Genomic DNA, 23413 nt, shown 5'->3' with positions numbered 1-23413 from the left:
ATCGAAAACTAGTTTTGCTTTTGTGATGTAGCCCTTTTTAGGGAATTTTTATAAATATACCTCTTCTAAAGGATTTTACTTAAATTTTTTTGATATATGGTATAGTCAGCTACGGGAAAACCTTTTTCTTTGTGGATTTGTAGTTTCAGACCCTCTTTTTGACTACTGTTTGACTAAAAAGAACAAAAGCTTTGAAATTATTTCCTTATTTTATTTGATATAATTTTTATATTTTAGGAAATGTTGAAATTTCTGGTACTGATTTCACTCCTGCCTGCGATAAGTTTATGTGGTAGCTGCAAGTCAAGTTATTCTTCTATAAACTGCCAAGAAATAAGCCAAGATGCCTTCCTGATAGAGCTGTTTCGCAACAAAGATTCATTTTCTACTTTAAGAGAAATTTTAATTGAAGATTCCGATTTTTCCAGAACACAACCGTTTGTAGATTTTTCAAACGATTTGTATCCAGTGCAGGTCGCCATTACTTCTTTAACTATTAGAAGATCTAAAGTAGATAATGTCAATAACGACACATTTGGAGCTTTTAAAAATGTGAACAAACTAAATTTAAGTCAAAACAATATAACAGATTTGGTTTGGTTGACTCGTTTACCATACTACCCTTATTTCAAACTAGATATAAGTTACAACAAAATTTCTGAACTTGATTTTAATTACTTAATGCCATGGTCATCAATTTGGTTAAACAATAACGATATTTCTATATTAAAACCAGCTTCGGACTACAAAAACATTGAATTCATAGATTTGAGCTATAATAAATTACTCTCCTTCTCAGAATTTGAGTACAAGGTAAATATACAATCTTTAAATTTAAGTTATAATTATCTACAAATGCTGGCCTTAAAAAGTAATAAAGATCTTTTAAAAATTGAGGGTCACGGGAATAGTAATATTTCGTATATTGGGACCAGCAACTCTTATAGTGTTTCTAATTTTTATTCCAGTTTTATACCTAATAATACTTTAAGCATAAGAAACACATTTAAGTTAAACTGGATCGATATAGATATGCCAGTTTTGGATAGTAATAAAATACCCAACATACGCTCAAATGTTATTGATTTTTCAAACAATAACTTAACCAGTATTCCGCAAAATTATTTTCAATCTGCTAAATCTTCTGTATTTAATTTGAGCTTCAATAACTTTGATGTATTATCTAATACAGTGTTTGGAGCAAACTCCGTCATCACTAGTATTGATCTCTCTTTTTCTAATATAAAAAAAATTTGTAATGATTTTTTTATAAATTGCTGTTCTTCCAGTTACACTTACTTGTCTGTATTTGTAAACTTGAGTGGAAACGCCATTGAAGAATTAGATGGAATTTGTACGATAGTACCGCTACTGAAATATCTAGATCTTTCTTTCAATAAAATAACAAATTTATCTCAAATATCAGTATCAAATTGTTCATATTTATCTTCGTATAATATTTCCAACAATTTTATAAACGATATTCCTCCAGGAACTTTTCAAGAAAAAGTACCTATAGAAACCCTTGACATTAGTGAAAATAATTTATTGTTTATCAATGAGTCAACCTTTAGAAACCTTAGAAGCGTTCTAAAAATTATTAATCTAAGAAAAAATAATATTTCGACAGTTGGTAACAAAAGTTTTTATGGTTTTAATTCTTTAAAAACTATTGACCTATCAGAAAATAAAATAAAAAATATTGAGCAGTACGCTTTTTCGAATTTGAAAAATATCTTTACAATTAATTTGTCTAACAATGCAATTGAATTACTAGAAAGCTATACCTTCTACTTAATTAGTGTCCAAAATATCGATCTTCAAGGTAACCCTATTCATTATATCAAGGAAAAAGCTTTTTCTAACTTAAATTATTTAACATCTTTAAATCTTTCGAACAGTGCTATAGCCATATTGGAAAACGATGTTTTCTCTAGTTTGCCAGCAATTCGTACCATAGATTTAAGCAATAATTACATAGTTTTGCTGAATAACTATACTTTCAGAAACTTACCTGTACAAAACATTTATTTGAATGAAAATAAAATAGAATACGTTTCTCAAAATGCTTTTCACAAATTGAATAATTTGAAAGAAGTTAACTTAGAAAATAACAGTTTACAAGGAATTGGAAACTTATCGTTTTACATGGTCAATATAGTGACGTTACTTCTTAAGTCAATATCAAGTCCAATAATCTTGGACAATACCGTTAAAATTGACAAATTGGCAATTCAGTTGACTGGTACAGTAGGGGAACGATTTATTTCAAGTGCTTTTCTTAAAAATTTAACTATAATAAATTCTCGTATAGAATTACTAAAGAATAATTGCTTTGTCAATTTGCCACTATTAACATCTCTAAATTTAATTAATACAACAATTGACGTTTCTGAAGATTATGTTTTTAGCGGTTTAACGAGTTTAACTTATTTAGATGCATCACAAATATTTAAAAATAAACAGTCACTAAAAGAATACACATTTAAGGATATGCGTAATTTACAAGTTCTAAATATCTCCAATTCTGTTTTAAATACAATAAAAAATAACGCATTTGCTGGACTTACGAAACTAAAAGAATTACAGTTGCAAGGAAACAAATTGACAGTTGTTGACTTAACGGCAATCACTAACGGCTTATCCAGTTTAATCAAACTTAATCTTAGCTCGTCAACTATAAAAAACATCCAATCGTCAGAAGTGGGAAATCCGAATAAAGTTAAATATTTAGACCTATCAAATAATTTTATTAGATATCTAAATTCACAAACATTTACGTTATTCGAAAATTTAGTTGAGTTGGATCTTCATAGCAACGAAATCTCATCAATTGGATACCAAACTTTCTTTTACACAAAAAATCTTAAAACACTGAGATTAGATAATAACAAAATATATTCTTTGAGTACTGGTGTCTGGGCTGGATTAGAAAATTTATCATTCCTTAATATATCTGATAATGTCAGTTTGTTTCCTTCCAGTACCTATATTACCAATCTGTTACCTTTTGAAACTCTTGAAAAATTAGAAACGTTATATATAGATAATACGTCTTTGACAACAAACAGGTTTGATCATACAAACTTTAGAAAATCGTTTCGTTATTTATCCAAAATTGGTATTAATGATAATCAATTCACTTGTAATGATTTATTAAACCTAATAATATATCTCAAAAATAACAACATTGACTACACGCCTTATAATCCAAAATTTGATGTAAAAAATTTGAATGGTTTAATATGTACTTAAATAGAGACCATGTTGTAGAAACCTAACAACAAAATTATTACAGCATCATGTAACATAATTGTAAGGAAAGCATGTTATATTTAGAAAATGAACAAATAAAAATGTTACGTTATATAAGTAGTTTTTTTTCTACCCGTTATATTCTAATATGTCCATATTAATTTAGGTAAATTGTTATATTTTTAGAATTTATACAGAGAGAGTCTGTAAAGTGGAATAAATTCAATATCTCAAATACTAATTGTTTTTTTGGAAAATGCTCAGACCCGTCGATTAGTATTTCAAATTGTCCTTTTTGACATTCAATAATAATGTATACAGGGTGTCCCAATTTAGAGATATGACGTCATCGTCGATTTTCTTAAATGGCAACATTGTCATTTGATAGCTAATTTGATAGGGTTTGTAAATTTATACATAACTGCAAAATATCAAATTTTTATTCTCTACCATTTACAAGATAAAAGAAAATAACAAAGTTATATCTGTAATTTGGAATATATTCAATAATTAAAATACTAACTGTTTTTTTGAAAAATGCTCAGACCCGTCGATTAGTATATCAAATTGTCCTTTTTGACATATAATAATAATGTATACAGGGTGTCCCAATTTAGAGATATGACGTCATCGTTGATTTTCTTAAATGGCAACACTGTCATTTTGATAGCTATTTTGATAGGGTGTGTAAAGTTATACACAACTGCAAAATTTCAAATTTGTATTCTCTACCATTTAGATGATAATAAAAAATAACAAAGTTATGAAAAAGAAGTAATCAACTAATAATTGAATTTAATTATTTCAATAAATTAAGCAAAAACTCATAATGTTGCCCTCAATTATTGTCAAATTGTCAATGGGCAACGTTATGAGCATTTGCTTAATTGAAATAAATAAATTCAATTATTATTTGATTACTTCTTGTTCTTCATAACTTTGTTATTTTTTATTATCTTGTAAATGGTAGGGAATAAAATTTTGAAATTTTTCAGATGTGTATAACTTTACACACGCTATCAAAATAGCTATCAAAATGATAGTGTTGCCATTTAAGAAAATCAACGATGACGTCATATCTCTAAATTGGGACACCCTGTATACATTATTATTATATGTCAAAAATGACAATTTGATATACTAATCGACGGGTCTGAGCATTTTTCAAAAAAACAGTTAGTATTTTAATTATTGAATATATTCCAAATTACAGATATAACTTTTTTATTTTCTATTATCTTGTAAATGGTAGAGAATAAAAATTTGATATTTTGCAGTTATGTATAACTTTACAAACCCTATCAAATTAGCTATCAAAATGACAGTGTTGCCATTTAAGAAAATCGACGATGACATCATATCTCTAAATTGGGACACCCTGTATACATTTTTATTGAATGTCAAAAAGGACAATTTGAAATACTAATCGACGGGTCTGAGCATTTTCCAAAAAAACAATTAGTATTTGAGATATTGAATTTATTCCACTTTACAGACTCTCTCTGTATATTCGCATTAGGATTCGAAATATTTTTACGTATAGTATGGTATAGTTAGACCCAAACCCAGACATCCAAAGTGAAAATTATCCTCCAACACCAAATTGTTCTATATGGTCCACATAATGTTCAGAAAAAAGTCACACCATTTTGAGCGTCGGGTTGGGGGGGGGGGGGAGAGGGGGGAGAAATTTGCAAATTCGTAGTTTTTTACGTTTTTCATCAATATTTCTAAAACTAAGCGGTTTAGCATGAACAACCTTCTACACAAAATTGTTCTACATTAAATTTAAAATAAAAAAGGCCATATGCATAACCCTCCTAAAATGAGGTCCATGGCACCAGCCCCCTCCTTTTTCAATTTAAGGGTAAAAAAAAGCTCATTCGTTTGTATTGCGTTAGTACTGGATTGTATCACCCTTCATTCGTTTGTACTGCCCCCACCCTTTTAAATCTGCCTGGAGGGGCTGGTGACATGCCATCCCCCCCTTTCTCGATTTGAGGGTCAAAAAAAGGTTCATTCGTTTGTATTGCGTTAATACTGGATTGTATCACCCTTCATTCGTTTATACTGCCCCCACCCTTTTAAATCTGCTTGGAGGGTCTGGTGACATGCCATCCCCCCCTTTTTCGATCTGAAGGTCCGGGATGGGTATGTTCGTTTGTACTGCGTTAGTATCGGATTGTATCGTCCTTATTTTGTTTGTACTGCCCCCACCCGTCTAGATTGGCCTAGGGGGGCCAGTGACATGCTACCCTCTACTCTGCACTTTTTGCCTTCTGAATGTCGAAAATAGGCTATTTCGTTTGTACTGCGTTAGTACTGGATTGTATCACCCTTCATTCTTTTGTACTGACTCCACCCTTTTAAATCTGCCTGGAGGGGCTGGTGACATGCCATCCCCACCTTTTTTGATATGGGGGTCCGGGATGCGTATGCTCGTTTGTACTACGATAGTATCGGATTGTATCGCCCTTATTTTGTTTGTACCGCCCCCACCCGTCTAGATTGGCCTGGGGGGGCCAGTGACATGCTACTCCTCTAATCTGCACTTTTTGCCATCTGACGTCGAAAGTAGGCTATTTCGTTTGTACTGCGTTAGTACTGGATTGTATCACCCTTCATCCATTTGTACTGCCCCACCCTTTTAAATCTGACTGGAGGGGGATCCCTTTTTCGATCACGGGGTCCGGGATGGGTATGTTCGTTTGTACTGCGTTAGTATCGGATTGTATTGCCCTTATTTGGTTTGTACCGCCCCCACCCGTCTAGATTGGCCTGGGGGGGCCAGCGACATGCTACCCTCTACTCTGCACTCTTTGCCTTCTGAACGTCGAAAATAGGCTATTTCGTTTGTACTGCGTTAGTACTGGATTGTATCACTCTTCATTCGTTTGTACTGCCTCCACCCTTTTAAATCTGTCTGGAGGGGCTGGTGACATGCCATCCCCCCTTTTTAGATATGGTGGTCCGGGATGGGTATGTTCGTTTGTACTGCGTTAGTATCGGATTGTATCGCCCTTATTTTGTTTTTACCGCCCCCACCCGTCTAGATTGGCCTGGGGGCCAGTGACATGCTACCCTTCTACATTTAAAACAGGGGAGGATTAATGCTAGGAGTAAGGACACCAAATTAGCCAAAACTATTATAGTAACACCGCGGGTGTAAAATTTGGTAAATTCGTCAAAAATGTAACGAATTACATTTTGAAACTGAAAAACAGGCTTGCTAGCCACTCTCCATGGGGAATGGAAAGTTACACCCTCAGATGGATCTCGGAGTAGTTCTACGCTACCGATTTGAAAAATGCTACATGTATTTGTTGGAGATATTTTGAACACCATTTTCGATCAGAAATCAGAGGAGCGACCTTGCCTTTTCCTACTAGGAAGAAATTTATCCATCCCCTCAATAAATTTTACAGTTTTACACGCTATCGATATGAAAATCAAAGATCTCATGCGGCGCATTCCGAAATGCACTCTTCGTTGTACAATTTCAACCTCTCTGTTGAAAACTTTTCAATCGTTTTTAAAACCATTCATTTTGGAACAAAGTCGTAGGGAAATAAAATAAAGATAATTGAATTTTTTATGATATACGACTATAAAATACACTTAATAGATTTTGCATAATAATTTTGCAATCTAAATTTTTTTAAAAAAGTTAAAATTTTTTATAAACTTTCTGAACAAAAAGTAGACCATTATTTAGAAGTTTGCTAGTTTTTTTACATATAAAGATACGCCCTACCTATCTAATACACTTTACAGAACTTAAGTTGGTTTATTTAATCGGCCTCAGCAATGTTTTAAAGTTATACACAATTTTTTGGCTTATAAACAAATACAGTGAGGACGTTTGAGTTAATAAATACGAATAAATTCATTTTTCTGTTATTTATCAAATAAACATTTTTTTCTGTTTTAGGACAACAGTAAAATGTATCTCGAATTAACTAAATTAAATACTTTCTTCTGTTTGTCTCAATTAATTTAAAAAAAATTTGGGCACTCTGTATAAATAATTATGTAATAAATAGAGAATTGAATAATGTTTCAAATAAGCTAGCACACCACCCACATTTTCGTTTAAAAAAATCATCGATTACGTCATCACACCCAGATGGATGACGTTAGTAGTATGGTAGACATCCCAAAAATTATAATTTAAATATAAAAATCGACCTGTTTAGGGATTTATCTCCAGAGTTGCCCATTCTCGAGAAAATGAATTTATTCCAACTCAAACGTCCTCACTATATTTGTTTATAAACAAAAAAATTGTTTATATCCTTAAAACAGTGCTGAGGCCGCTTCAATAATCCGATTTTAATTTTGTAAAGTGTATTGGATTGGTAAAGTACCTCTCGGTATGTAAAAAAATTAGCAAACTTCTAACAGGTCTACTTTTTGTTCAGAAAGTTTTTAAAAAATTTGAACTTTTTCTAAAAAAATTTAGATTGCAAAATTATTATGCAAAATCTATTTTGTCGATTTTAATTAAATTTGGTGGACGGATTGAGTATGTTGTAAGAATTTTCTAAGTAAAATACGAAGGTTCTGGTTGAAAAACATTGAATAAAAAGAGGTTTATTTTGCCCTCTTGTTTTGTATTTATTGCTATTTTGCAGAAAGGATAATCATTTAAGATGTTTTATACCAGTCGTGTCGTATATCATACAAAATTCAATTATCTTTATTTTATTTCCCTATGACTTTGTTCCAAAATGAATCGTTTTTAAGTTACAAGCAATGAAAGTTGAAAAAAATCGATGTTTTTCGAAATTTTTAAATATTTAAATTTTTTTAATAATGTTTCAAACATATTTGAGAAGGAGCCTAAGTCAATTATAATTACTGAAGTTGTCACCTAATTTTATCTGCAAAAATCGGAATGCCACCTCTCACATCCACCTCAAAACAGATCCGCCCTGGTCTATACAGCGATAATTCCATAGTAGAAATCGAAAATTGCAATGTCATTGTTTATTTAATAGGTCAGTTTGGCATTTAATATACTTGCAAATATTTTTCTATAAAAATGTCTCGTTTTGGCACTGAATCTGTAGAGTCAATTAACACGTTGACGGACAGTGCGTCAAATGGGTCCCGGTGAATTCGTAACTATTTTAATCCAATTGGTAACTCTGACCCTCTCAGGTAATTTTTCGGTAACCGATCAACTACCGGTGAATTCGTAACTAAATAAAGGTATAATCTTTTAGACTTGAAATAAACATATGGAAAATCTCTTTGATTTTAAATTATCAGATGGATTTAAATAATTTATCATTGCTAAACATCTAAAAAATATTAAATTTACAATTACTTAATAAAAACCAAGCTCGTGTAGAGCTATATTTGATGGAAATAATATTTTAACACGTGTTAATGAAACACTATAATATTGTTTCAATTATTTTATTAAGATATTTCAATTTTTGGTATTTTTTATAGGTACATATAGTACAAAAATATAATGTTTTTAAGCGAACCAAGAAACATTCGGTTTAGATTTAAGAGTAAACAGTAGCGATCAACAGGTAGCAATAAAATATAACTTCGGGAGATAGTATCATAAACTTTGGCAACATTGGTAATCTTTGACATTATGTAAGATTAATATTATTGACAATTTAACTCATAGGCGCGTTAAATGGAAGTAACCGAAAACAATTTTGTTATTAGTAAATAAATATTTATAAAAATAAACCCAAATGGGTGAAAATTTTATGTTAACATAGGTATTTGTACGAAAAAATAATAATAAATAATAATTTCATTGTGAAGCGAAACGAGAGCAGTCTTATTTTATTTAGTTCATAGAGCGCCAAAGGCACTCTAGAACACCATTTAACCCTTCTTAGGGTCCCATCAGAGGTGCATATTTCATTCTCTTTGAACTACTAAAATTCGGGCTACCGTTATGGTTCACAACGAAATGATGGCATGAATGCCGTGGCGGTATCTGCTAAAGACGAACGAAAGTTTTACTTCTAATATTAACAATATCAAAAATAAAATAAAACTTAGAACTAGTCTTCTGGTTAAACCAATCGTGGCTTGTGGCTTCTAAAATTTGCAAGCCAACGAATTGCCGGAGCTAAGAAGGCCGAGGGAAATCTACCAGGTTAAGTCGTACTTCATGGAATGATTATTTATTATTTTGATTAGTTCTACTCGTAATCTGAGTATTCGGAACTAAGCTTTGTTGGAATTTTACCGTGCTGGACAGGCGGGAAGTGAGATGCAGCCTGATAGATCTTCCTCAGCATTGTTAGCTCCTGCACTTTTTATATTTTGTGTCATTTTGGAACTACTAATGAAATAAAAAATTTTAGTAGTTCCAAAATTACACAAAATCTAGGCATCGGATAAAAAAGTTTATTTGAAGAAATTGTATTTTTTTGTTCTTCTTAATGGCGGTACAGGCTCGTTTTTTTAATATTGTATTTAATTACAGAGTAATTTCCACATATTAATATATTTTTCAAATTGGGCCCTGTACCGCCATTCTTTATTTTATTACGAATACGTGTGCCAAATATCTCGAAAAAATATTCAAAATTACAGCCGCAATCTTGGAACGCGTTTTTGCTACCTGTTGATCGCTACTGTATCACCTTTAGCAAAAATAAATTTTTTCGGGTTCAAAAATTGCAATTTTTCGATTTTAAGTTCAACTGCGTTTATCTCGAAAACTATGCATCCTACGAAAAAACTTGTCAGAAAAGTTTTTGCTTAGAATGACCCAAAAAATACAAAAAAAATGTTTTGTTTTGCGAGAAATCGCTGTTATGTAATTCCTCAAGTTCTTTGTTTATAACAATCTTATCGACATCCGGATCAACTGTTACCCAACAAATTCGTGTTCTACGGGTCAAGATACATAAAAAAATCTTGGGTAAGACCATCTGAATAAAGGAGGCCGTTGTACCCCCTTGGCGACAGGACTATGAATATCTACCTAAAAAAATTGGCATTTTCAAACAACTTTTCACACTTTTTTTATGTATGACAACAGTAGATTACTTCTCATAGGTACTTACATTGTTAAAATTTGTGGTGGCTCCAATTTCGATGTTCTCATAATTTTGGCACGGCTTTTAATGGACTTTTTCTTGGAATTATTCGCTTTATTTGTCGTTTGATTAACTTTTCCCATTTCGTTAAACTATTGATAATATGTTAAAAATAAAATATCCTCCTAAATCTTTATACTCGCATTAGAATTCGAAATGTTTTTACGTAAAATATACTTACCTACCTACATAGAACTGAACTAAAACACAATTAACAACAATCTATTATTTCAAACAGGCCAACAACTTATACAACAACAACAAAAATATAATAAATAACTATCAATAAACACTATTTTCCTATGAAACAACTATAACGAATTCTTAAATTAACACACAACTGCACTGGACTGATATCAATAAAGATGACAGAACAAATTAGAAAAAATCTGACGCAGGTTTGTCAAAATGACACTGATAATTTCTCTATGTTGCCTAATTAGTTATTTAGTTATAATATGTTCGATTTCTTGTTAGAAATAAAAAATTTTAGTGGTTCCAAGATTACACAAAATCTAGGCATGCGATAAAAAAGTTTATTTGAAGAAAGTTTATTATTTTTTTCTTCTTAATGGCGGTACAGGCTCCTTTTTTCAATATTTTATTTAGTTATAGAGTAATTTCCACGTACTAACATATTTCTAAAATTGGGCTCTGAACCGCCATTCTTTATTATATTACGAATATGTGTGCCAAATATCTCGACAAAATATTCAAAATTAGAGCCGCAATATTGGAACGCGTTTGCTGCTACCTGTTGCTCGCTACTGTAGCCTCTTATGGCAGGTCAGGTAAAAAAAAGTTACGAATTGGCCGGTGTACATTTTGATTTGAAAATTGTTGTCATTAAAATTTACGAGTTGGCGCGTGTCCCGTCAAATGTATAAGCAAGTTTTTGACACTATATTTATTTTACAAATAATGAAATACGGAAATTCCGAATCTTATTGCAGTCATAAATGAACAATACAAACCTTTCTAGAAAACAAATTACCATAACATAGCAGCTGCAATTACTGTTATCGGGTCTCTGACATTAGATGGTAAGAAAGATATTGATTGTGGGAATTTTTCATTTAATATAGTAATGAAACACAGACTTACTCACAATCATTTAATTATACTTTGACGACCGGTTTCGATCTCTACAATATACAGATCATCTTCAGGTCGGCGTTACAAGTAGTTAAATGCTACAATAAGAGAAAACTTGTGTTAGACCAGTGTCTGATTGAAAAGATGTTAATAGAAAGCCAAATTTAAAAATTTTTTATAAAATTTTTTGAAATAAAGGTTTGCAACTGTTGGCATTTCAGAATATTGGTATATACAAAGTCAAACCTATGAGTAAAAATGCTCATAGGCATGTATGTGCAAATGGGTGCATACAGTTTGAATTTGTTGAGATTAAAATTTTTAACCATTAAAAAACAAAATAAACATAAACTGACTTAAATATGCTTCCAAATTCAAAGTAGTAATAATAAAAGAGATAGTAATATTGTTCTAATCTACTTACATGCCGTTACAAGGATTGCGTTGCAACTTAGTTGTTGTCATATTAGTACGTCCAAATTATGCTAATTGGTTTGTTGGGATAGTGATAGGGTAAACAGACATGTTACGTAGGTTAAAACATAGTAAGATTTCAAATTTGGAATTGATCCTGAAGGAAGATGCGTATGTGAAACGGGTGATGTTTTGTTCGAATGGAGAAAGACAATGCTCCAGGAGTTGCGTATTAATTGTAGCAAAGTATGAAATGTTATTCTAGGATCTTGTACAAATGTGATGGTCTAAGCTCGTAGATGTTATACGATGCGGGCAGAGGTCAAAGTATAGGACATGACAAATAGGAAATTGTTGTCATAAATTAATACAATTTAAGATATGTTGTTCTCAGTAAATTAACTGAGGGATGTCATAAGTATAATAATATCATAATATTATGAAGTAGTAAGTGCCATACACTATGAAACTATGAAGTGTATAGAAATAAAGGGAAACTAGTTAGTTAAATGAAAAAATTATTATCAAAACATCGGTTAAGAAACTGTAAATTGAAAAATTTCAAAAAGGTAAGAAATTGATAAAATTAAAGAATATTTTGTTTGAGCTATTGTATAATGGGATATGTACAAAGAAAAAGAAAGAAACGAAATATTAATGGAAGGGTGTAGGCACTTACTTGAGAATAGTTTTTTTTTTTTTTTTTTTTTTTTTTTTTTTCAAAAAAAAAAAAAAAAAAAAAAAAAAACTATTCTCAAGTAAGTGCCTACACCCTTCCATTAATATTTCGTTTCTTTCTTTTTCTTTGTACATATCCCATTATACAATAGCTCAAACAAAATATTCTTTAATTTTATCAATTTCTTACCTTTTTGAAATTTTTCAATTTACAGTTTCTTAACCGATGTTTTGATAATAATTTTTTCATTTAACTAACTAGTTTCCCTTTATTTCTATACACTTCATAGTTTCATAGTGTATGGCACTTACTACTTCATAATATTATGATATTATTATACTTATGACATCCCTCAGTTAATTTACTGAGAACAACATATCTTAAATTGTATTAATTTATGACAACAATTTCCTATTTGTCATGTCCTATACTTTGACCTCTGCCCGCATCGTATAACATCTACGAGCTTAGACCATCACATTTGTACAAGATCCTAGAATAACATTTCATACTTTGCTACAATTAATACGCAACTCCTGGAGCATTGTCTTTCTCCATTCGAACAAAACATCACCCGTTTCACATACGCATCTTCCTTCAGGATCAATTCCAAATTTGAAATCTTACTATGTTTTAACCTACGTAACATGTCTGTTTACCCTATCACTATCCCAACAAACCAATTAGCATAATTTGGACGTACTAATATGACAACAACTAAGTTGCAACGCAATCCTTGTAACGGCATGTAAGTAGATTAGAACAATATTACTATCTCTTTTATTATTACTACTTTGAATTTGGAAGCATATTTAAGTCAGTTTATGTTTATTTTGTTTTTTAATGGTTAAAAATTTTAATCTCAACAAATTCAAACTGTATGCACCCATTTGCACATACATGCCTATGAGCATTTTTACTCATAGGTTTGACTTTGTATATACCAATATTCTGAAATGCCAACAGTTGCAAACCTTTATTTCAAAAAATTTTATAAAAAATTTTTAAATTTGGCTTTCTATTAACATCTTTTCAATCAGACACTGGTCTAACACAAGTTTTCTCTTATTGTAGCATTTAACTACTTGTAACGCCGACCTGAAGATGATCTGTATATTGTAGAGATCGAAACCGGTCGTAAAAGTATAATTAAATGATTGTGAGTAAGTCTGTGTTTCATTACTATATTTAATATGGACTCACATATGCAACCCATTCAATATTTTTCATTTAATGTTCCAAATACTTTTAATAATTTTCGATTCCAATGAATTCTGCCGTATGTATGTTTCAGTTAATCAGTTATCCAGAGAGGTTGAAGTTGTACAACGAAGAGTGCATTTCGGAATGCGCCGCATAAGATCTTTGATTTTCATATCGATAGCGTCTGAAACTGTAAAATTTATTGAGGGGATGGATAAATTTCTTCCTAGTAGGAAAAGACAAGGTCGCTGCTCTGATTTCTGATTGAAAATGGTGTTCAAAATATCTCTCCAACAAATACATGTACCATTTTTCAAATCGCTACTACTCCGAGATCCATCTGAGGGGGTAAATTTCCATTCCCCATGGAGAGTGGAGAGTGGCTTGCAAGCCTGTTTTTCAGTTTCAAAATTTAATTTATTTCATTTTTGACGAATTTACCAAATTTTACACCCACGGTGTTACTATGTGCAAGGTTTGGCTGATTTTGTGTCCTTACTCCTAGCACTAATCCTTCTCTGTTTTAAATGTTGAAGGGTAGGGGTAGTACAAACAAAATAAGGGCGGTACAATCCAGTACTAACGCAGTACAAACGAAATAGCCTATTTCTGACATTCAGATGGCAAAGAATGCATAGTAGAGGGGTAGCATGTCACTGGCCCCCCAGGCCAATCTAGACGGGTGGGGGCGGTACAAACAAAATAAGGGCGACACAATCCGATACTAACGTAGTACAAACGAACATACCCATCCCAAACCCCCATATCGAAAAAGTGGGGGATGGCATGTCACCAGCCCCTCCAGGCAGATTTAAAAGGGTGGAGGCAGTACAAACGAATGAAGGGTGATACAATCCAGTACTAACGCAGTACAAACGAAATAGCCTATTTTCGACATTCAGAAGGCAAAAAGTGCAGAGTAGAGGGTAGCATGTCACTGGCCCCCCCAGGCCAATCTAGACGGGTGGGGGCAGTACAAACAAAATAAGGGCGATACAATCCGATACTAACGCAGTACAAACGAACATACCCATCCCGGACCCCCAGATCGAAAAAGGGGGGGATGGCATGTCACCAGCCCCTCCAGGCAGATTTAAAAGGGTGGGGGCAGTACAAACGAATGAAGGGTGATACAATCCAGTACTAACGCAATACAAACGAATGAGCTATTTTTTGACCCTCAAATCGAAAAAGGGGGGATGGCATGTCACCAGCCCCTCCAGGCAGAATTAAAAGGGTGGGGGCAGTACAAACGAATGAAGGGTGATACAATCCAGTACTAACGCAATACAAACGAATGAGCTTTTTTTTACCCTCAAATCAAAAAGGGGGGGCTGGTGACATGGACCTCCTAAAATGAACGGTTCCAAAGTTACGGAGGTAGTATAATACACTCGCGATCATAAAATCCGGGTCACCCTGAAAATTCCAAGTTTCTTGAACATTTTTGACTCTGGTACAGTAATAACATTTTTTTAGGCTAAGCTAATGTATTTTTTATTTGTCATCAATGTTTGTTTGAAAAAAAACGGTTTTTTATTATTTTTATTGAAACAGCAGATAACAAATAAAATTGTTGATAATTCAGACAAACGAAAAAAAATGGAAAGTACAGAACGTGGTAGAATATCAGTGAAATTTCAATATCTAATTCGTGTATTGCCTCCCCTTGCTCTAATAACCTCTTGCAGACGATGGGGCATACTTTCAATTTTACTCCGGATTAGATGTTGTGGTATGTTATTCCACTCTCTAACTAACAGATCCTTAAGCTCCTGTGCGTTATTAGGAGAAGGTATATGGGATTGAATACGTTTTTTCAAATCGTCCCAGATATGTTCGATAGGATTTATGTCCGGAGACCTAGCTGGCCAGGGTAACCTCGTAATTCCAACCTCGTCCAAGTATTGCATACTGATCCTGGCAACGTGCGGTCGCGCGTTATCCTGCATAAAAACGGCATCTTCTCCAAGCCCCACCATGGCGGGCATAACATGCTCCTCCAGAATCTCCGTAATGTACCTTCGTGCAGTTAAGGACCCATTTTCGACAAAAGGTAACTCTGTGCGGAAGTCGGAAGCCACAACTCCCCAAGCCATAACCGAGCCATCACCAAATGGCATTCTTGGAGCAATGCAAGCTTGTGAAAATCGTTAGCCGGTTCTCCTCCAAACTCTTACACGTCCATCGGATCCAGTTAGGCAGAAACGGGATTCATCTGAGAATAACACTGCTCCAATTGTTAATTCCCCAATGCGCGTATTGTCGAGCAAAAGCTAGTCGTGCAACTCGATCCTCCCGGCGAAGTGGCGGTCCTGTAGCCATTATCCGAGAAGATAGTCCAGAAGAGCGAAGTTTTTTCCTGACTGTTGCAACGCTAACGTTGCAATTTCGCACTTCCTGTAGACGATTTCGATGCATAACTGCAGTTGAGGTCCGGTTTCGTAAAGCTTGAAACACAAGGAAACGGTCATCTCGTGTCGTGGTCTTTCTTCTTGGTCCAGAGCCAGGCCGTCTGGTTAGCAAACCCGTCTCCTGAAATCGTTGAAGTACGAAGTACTCGTTGAACCGTAGAAAGCCTTACACCAACAGTTCTTGCGACTTGCCGTTGAGCGTGACCGTCTTCCATAAGCGCAACAATTCGTGCCGTTTCAACAACAGCCAAAGGCACTTTTGGCAAAAAATAAACAATAATAAACACTAATAATGACACTAATGAACAATTAAGACGACAATAATAAACGGTGTTCGCTGCGTTTGACAGTTATAGATACCGTTCATTTTGACACGTTTTCACTTTTCCGCGAAATCGTCAATTTTGGAATTCTTTTTTACAAAGGAAATCGCTAAGCCGACAACAATTGTCAGAAACATGTATTAGTTTGTATTTGTGTTATTATTATTTACGATAAAGCTTGTTAAAAATGAAATATTGGTGATTTTTAAGGTGACCCGGATTTTATGATCGCGAGTGTATAATTGGTCCAAGAAAAGGCCTAACCCAGACATCCAAAATAATAGTTTTCCTTCAACACCAAATTGTTCTATATGGTCCACATATTGTTCGGTAAAAAGTTACACCATTTTGAGCGTCCGGTTTGGGGGGGAGATGGGGGAGAAATCGGTAAATTAGTAGTTTTTTTAAGTTTTTCGTCAATATTTCTAAAACTATGCTTTAGCGTAAGAAATGTTCTATACATAATTGTTGTAAAATCAACGGTTCCAGAGTTACGGAGGGTGAAAAGTGGAGGTTTTCGATACTTTTTATATATACCGAATTCTTCCCACTCTCCCCCCCACTTACAGGGACATACTGTATATAAATCGGCGTTTATTCGTGTCAAATTTCAATACGATACGAAACAAAACTTCAACCAAAACTTGAATTCAAAAAATTCGTGTTTTTATCGTAGTCTTAGAAAAACCACCGGTAGAGACGTTTTGTGCTACAATTAACATTAGAATTCGTTTTGTCGTATTAATTAATTAAACGCTTTTCTTTAGTTCAATCGTTTGGGTCAAATCTTTGGACGCTAATTATACTGCCTTTTCTTCAATGCAAATGACTAAAAATTTGCAGACGTATGCATTCGCGGGAACAATACACTAATAGTCAATAAAACATTTTTTGTTTATTAATTGATTAAATAAAAAAAACGATTTTAATGGAAAATGCTTAAATTCTCTTGTTTTTTACAATGTAGAAACTTGAAACTTTTACGGATTGTAGCTAATGATATGAACTATACATAATTTCAAATTAACTTTTTACGTTAATTGTTTACGTTATGCTTTATAAATAAACAATAAAGTTTCAAATTTTAAACGCTCATATATTTGTTTATACAGTATGTCCCTGTAAGTTGTATCCATATGCAAAACTTTTTTATTATTAATTTTACGAAAAAAAGTTATTCTTTATAAAAAGTTCAAAAACTAAGATTTAACCATCAAATATCAAATTTTTTGAATATTATACGAGGTATGTCAAAAAGTTTGAATTTCACTCAAGAGTAATAAAGTAGCTTTATTTTTCGTAATATTGGAAATTGCTATTATGAAAAGTTGTTTGGAATTAAAAACTATATTTTAATATGCAATTACACCCTTCTAATTGAAAAAAATTTTTTTTGAGAAATTATGGATATCATTGTTTTTTCAGTTATTTCAATTCTGATAATTCTTTTATTATTAATTTTACGAAAAAAAGTGATTCTTAATAAAAAGTTCTGGATGGCCTAAAACTTAAAATACAACCATCTTATATCAAATTTTATCAATTTTATACGAGGTATGTCAAAAAAGATAAATTTAGATCAAAAGTAGTACCTTTATAGTTCAGAATATTTCAATTAGAAGAATGTAATTACATACTGAAACATAGTTTTTAATTCTAAATAACTTTTTATAGTAACAATTTTCGATATTGTGAAAAATAAACGTATTTTACTCTTGAGCGAAATTCATATTTTTTGACATACCTCGTATAAAATTGATAAAATTTGACAAAAGATGGTTGTATTTTAGATTTTAGACCCTGCAGAACTTTTTATTAAAAATCACTTTTTTTCGTAAAATTAATAACTGGTCAAGGCACTTAGCTAGAACACGAGATAGGCGGTGGACAAGACAAACCATGGAATGAAGGCCCAGAAACTATAAAGAAGCCGAGGACGACCACCGACTAGATGATATTAAATAGATAATATTAGATAGAAAATAAATTAATAATAATTAAAGAGTTATCTGAATTAAAATAACTGAAAATAATGTTAGTTATCCTTAACTTTTCAAAAAAAAAAAAATTTCAATTAGAAGGATGTAATTGCATACTAGAATACAGTTTTTAATTCCAAACAACTTTTCATAATAGCAATTTTCAATATTGTGAAAAATAAAGCTACTTTACTCTTGAGTGAAATTCAAACTTTTTGACATACCTCGAATAATATTCAAAAAATTTGATATTTGATGGTTAAATCTTAGGTTTTCGACCATGCAGAGCTTTTTATAAAGAATAACTTTTTTTCGTAAAATTAATAATAAAAAAGTTTTCCATATGGATACCACTTACAGGGACATACTGTATATAAATCGGCGTTTATTCGTGTCAAATTTCAATACGATACGAAAAAAAACTTCAACCAAAACTTGAATTCAAAAAATTCGTGTTTTTATCGTAGTCTTAGAAAAACCACCGGTAGAGACGTTTTGTGCTACAATTAACATTAGAATTCGTTTTGTCGTATTAATTAATTAAACGCTTTTCTTTAGTTCAATCGTTTGGGTCAAATCTTTGTACGCTAATTATACTGCCTTTTCTCCAATGCAAATGACTAAAAATTTGCAGACATATGCATTCGCGGGAACAATACACGAATAGTCAATAAAACATTTTTTGTTTATTAATTGATTAAATAAAAAAAAACGATTTTAATGGAAAATGCTTAAATTCTCTTGTTTTTTACAATGTAGAAACTTGAAACTTTTACGGATTGTAGCTAATGATATGAACTATACATAATTTGAAATTAACTTTTTACGTTAATTGTTTACGTTATGCTTTATAAATAAACAATAAAGTTTCAAATTTTAAACGCTCATATATTTGTTTATACAGTATGTCCCTGTAAGTTGTATCCATATGCAAAACTTTTTTATTATTAATTTTACGAAAAAAAGTTATGCTTTATAAAAAGTTCAAAAACTAAGATTTAACCATCAAATATCAAATTTTTTGAATATTATACGAGGTATGTCAAAAAGTTTGAATTTCACTCAAGAGTAATAAAGTAGCTTTATTTTTCGTAATATTGGAAATTGCTATTATGAAAAGTTGTTTGGAATTAAAAACTATATTTTAATATGCAATTACACCCTTCTAATTGAAAAAATTTTTTTTTTTGAGAAATTATGGATATCATTATTTTTTCAGTTATTTCAATTCTGATAATTCTTTTATTATTAATTTTACGAAAAAAAGTGATTCTTAATAAAAAGTTCTGGATGGCCTAAAACTTAAAATACAACCATCTTATATCAAATTTTATCAATTTTATACGAGGTATGTCAAAAAAGATAAATTTAGATCAAAAGTAGTACCTTTATAGTTCAGAATATTTCAATTAGAAGGATGTAATTACATACTGAAACATAGTTTTTAATTCTAAATAACTTTTTATAGTAACAATTTTCGATATTGTGAAAAATAAACGTATTTTACTCTTGTGCGAAATTCATATTTTTTGACATACCTCGTATAAAATTGATAAAATTTGACAAAAGATGGTTGTATTTTAGATTTTAGACCCTGCAGAACTTTTTATTAAAAATCACATTTTTTCGTAAAATTAATAACTGGTCAAGGCACTTAGCTAGAACACAAGATAGGCGGTGGACAAGACAAACCATGGAATGAAGGCCCAGAAACTATAAAGAAGCCGAGGACGACCACCGACTAGATGATATTAAATAGATAATATTAGATAGATAATAAATTAATAATAAAGAGTTATCTGAATTAAAATAACTGAAAATAATGTTAGTTATCCTTAACTTTTCAAAAAAAAAAAAAAATTTCAATTAGAAGGATGTAGTTGCATACTAGAATACAGTTTTTAATTCCAAACAACTTTTCATAATAGCAATTTTCAATATTGTGAAAAATAAAGCTACTTTACTCTTGAGTGAAATTCAAACTTTTTGACATACCTCGAATAATATTCAAAAAATTTGATATTTGATGGTTAAATCTAGGTTTTCGACCATGCAGAGCTTTTTATAAAGAATAACTTTTTTTCGTAAAATTAATAATAAAAAAGTTTTCCATATGGATACCACTTACAGGGACATACTGTATATAAATCGGCGTTTATTCGTGTCAAATTTCAATACGATACGAAAAAAAACTTCAACCAAAACTTGAATTCAAAAAATTCGTGTTTTTATCGTAGTCTTAGAAAAACCACCGGTAGAGACGTTTTGTGCTACAATTAACATTAGAATTCGTTTTGTCGTACTAATTAATTAAACGCTTTTCTTTAGTTCAATCGTTTGGGTCAAATCTTTGTACGCTAATTATACTGCCTTTTCTCCAATGCAAATGACTAAAAATTTGCAGACATATGCATTCGCGGGAACAATACACGAATAGTCAATAAAATATTTTTTGTTTATTAATTGATTAAATAAAAAAAAACGATTTTAATGGAAAATGCTTAAATTCTCTTGTTTTTTACAATGTAGAAACTTGAAACTTTTACGGATTGTAGCTAATGATATGAAATATACATAAGTTCACTTTTTACGTTAATTTCTTACGTTATGCTTCATAAATAAACAATAAATTTTCAAATTTTTTGCCGATTCCGACTACTTTTTATGTTAGTACATCATAATATGTTTTACCTATACATATTTTAATAAACATGACGATATATTTAAATGTTTGAAAAGTGTAAGACTAAAAAGTAAAAAATAAAAAAATATAAGAAAAAAATATTTTTAAGAAACGCTTTTCTTTAGTTGCGAGTGACGAAAACCGTTTATTCGATGAAGACGCGCCACGCTTTTCTTTGACGAATGTGTTAGATTTTTTCATTTTTTTATTTTTTGTTTCTTAGTTGATTTTCTTATAATATGTTTAATGTCACTCGGGTAGATCAACAACAGATGCAATTTTCATTATAAGGCAGTTGATGGAAAAATACAGGAGTAAAGAAACAAACGCTCATATGGTATTCATTGATCTTGAGAAAGCATATGATAGAGTTCCTCGAGAGATTCTGTGGTGGGCACTCAATAAGAAAGGAGTCCCTGGTGAATATGTAAAGATTGTGAGGGATATGTATGAGGGAGTAACGACTAGTGTTAGGACAGGTGTGGGAGAGACTGATAAATTTCATGTGAAAGTAGGATTGCACCAAGGCTCTGTGCTTAGTCCGTATTTATTCTCATTAGTTTTGGACCAGATAACAGCGAAACTACAGGGTAACATTCCATGGTGCTTAATGTATGCTGATGATGTCGTGTTAGTAGGAAATAGTGAAAGAGACTTAGAACAAAAACTGGAACAGTGGAGACAAGCTCTGGAGGAAAAAGGTTTAAAACTTAGTAGGACAAAAACAAAGTATTTGGAATGTTCATTTAAAGATGGAGCTACTACAAATAAAATGGTATCTTTGGATGGTGAAATGATTGTGAAAAGCAATAATTTTAAGTACCTAGGATCGGTATTACAGAGTAATGGAGAAATAGATGGAGATGCATGCAGTAGAATTAGGGCTGGATGGATGAAGTGGAAAGAAGCGAGTGGTGTGTTGTGTGACAGAAAAATTCCAATGAAGCTGAAGGGAAAATTCTATAAAACAGCCATAAGACCGGCTATGATGTACGGAACTGAATGTTGGGCAGTGAAAAAGAAAGAGGAACAACGAATGCATGTGGCGGAAATGAGAATGCTTAGATGGATGAGTGGAGTGACAAAGAAGGATAAAATTAGAAATGAGTATATTAGGGGAAGTCTAGGTGTGACACCAATTGATGCCAAAATGAGAGAGCATAGGTTAAGATGGTTCGGTCATGTTCAACGTCGAGACGTTAATCACCCAATACGAAGAATAGCTGAAGTGCAGATTCCTGGAAGGAGTAGGAGAGGAAGACCAAAGAAGACCTGGGGGGAGGCGATAAGGCAGGACATGTTGGTAAAGGGGATTAACATTGATATGACCCAAGACAGAATTGTGTGGAGAAATGCAATTAGGGAAGCCGACCCCGCATAGGGATAAGGCAAAGAGAATGATGATGATGTTTAATGTCACTCGTAACTAAAGAAAAGCATTTCTTAAAAATATTTTTTTCATATTTTTTTATTACAACTAAATTTGTTGTTATTTCTATTCTGGATCTTATTTGTGTTCGGTCATTATTTTCAGAAATGCAGGTTCCCAGGTATTTGTATTTATCAACCCTTGTTATTGACACAGCTCCAAAATCTGTTTGTTTGTATACTTGTTTTCTTTGTTATGGTAGGGAAGCCTAAGCGGGGATTTTTGCACTTACTCAAGCACGTCAGTTTATCACATGGGGAGAAACCTTGTACCCTATAATTGAGGCGCTCAGAGCAACAGTGGCTTAACCCTTAAACGCCCAAGGGTGGGTAAAAAATGTCCACCTAATGCGTATTCCCTTGTAACATATTTATTACGTGTTTACAAATTTTTCAAAAATTATTTATTGTTAAAAATACAGTCCTTTATCGAATGTTAATTTGGTTTTACCGATATTTTTAAAAATAAAAGTAATATCTTGAGTTAAATATGGGTGGGCATAAAAAGTACACCCTTGGTAAAACTTGTTACTAAAGGTTTCTCTATAATTTCTCGTTGGTAGGAACATAATCCATATAATTATCGACGTATAATTACATTATCGACATAATTATCCGCCAATGATGAGGATGAAAGGAAGAATGAGGAGAAAATCGACAAATCTGAATTAATGGATTTTACTGGTATGTTAATTTTGATGTACATTGTAATTTTGTTGTAAGGTTTGTAAGTTGTTTATATTAATATTTTAGAAGATGCTGTGTTTATTATGCATAAGATTCTTAAGTTTAATCCATTTCCAACAACTCTCAATAAATATATTAGCTATTTTCGAGGTGGATATTTTTTACCCA

The 23413-nt window shown here is 32.0% G+C and overlaps 1 protein-coding gene across 2 annotated transcripts in view; it reads left to right on the top strand.

The window, feature by feature from the left end:
• Window positions 1–23413, top strand: part of LOC126879849 (chaoptin-like) — a 331796-nt gene that overhangs the window by 13496 nt on the left and 294887 nt on the right. Inside the window, exon 2 of one of the 2 annotated variants that reach the window (XM_050643148.1) lies at window positions 238–3372. The exons of the other annotated variant lie outside the window; for it this stretch is intronic. Within the exon in view, the coding sequence (XP_050499105.1) occupies window positions 241–3255 (3015 nt within the window). The 5' untranslated portion in view covers window positions 238–240 and the 3' untranslated portion in view covers window positions 3256–3372. Of the gene's footprint in view, window positions 1–237; window positions 3373–23413 lie in introns of those variants that run through there. 2 annotated transcript variants of the gene reach the window in all.

Source organism: Diabrotica virgifera, chromosome 2 (assembly GCF_917563875.1).
Source record: "Diabrotica virgifera virgifera chromosome 2, PGI_DIABVI_V3a".
Taxonomy (NCBI): domain Eukaryota; kingdom Metazoa; phylum Arthropoda; class Insecta; order Coleoptera; family Chrysomelidae; genus Diabrotica; species Diabrotica virgifera.
The sequence above is the reverse complement of the archived record's forward strand: the minus strand, read 5'-3'. Positions and strand labels throughout refer to the sequence as shown.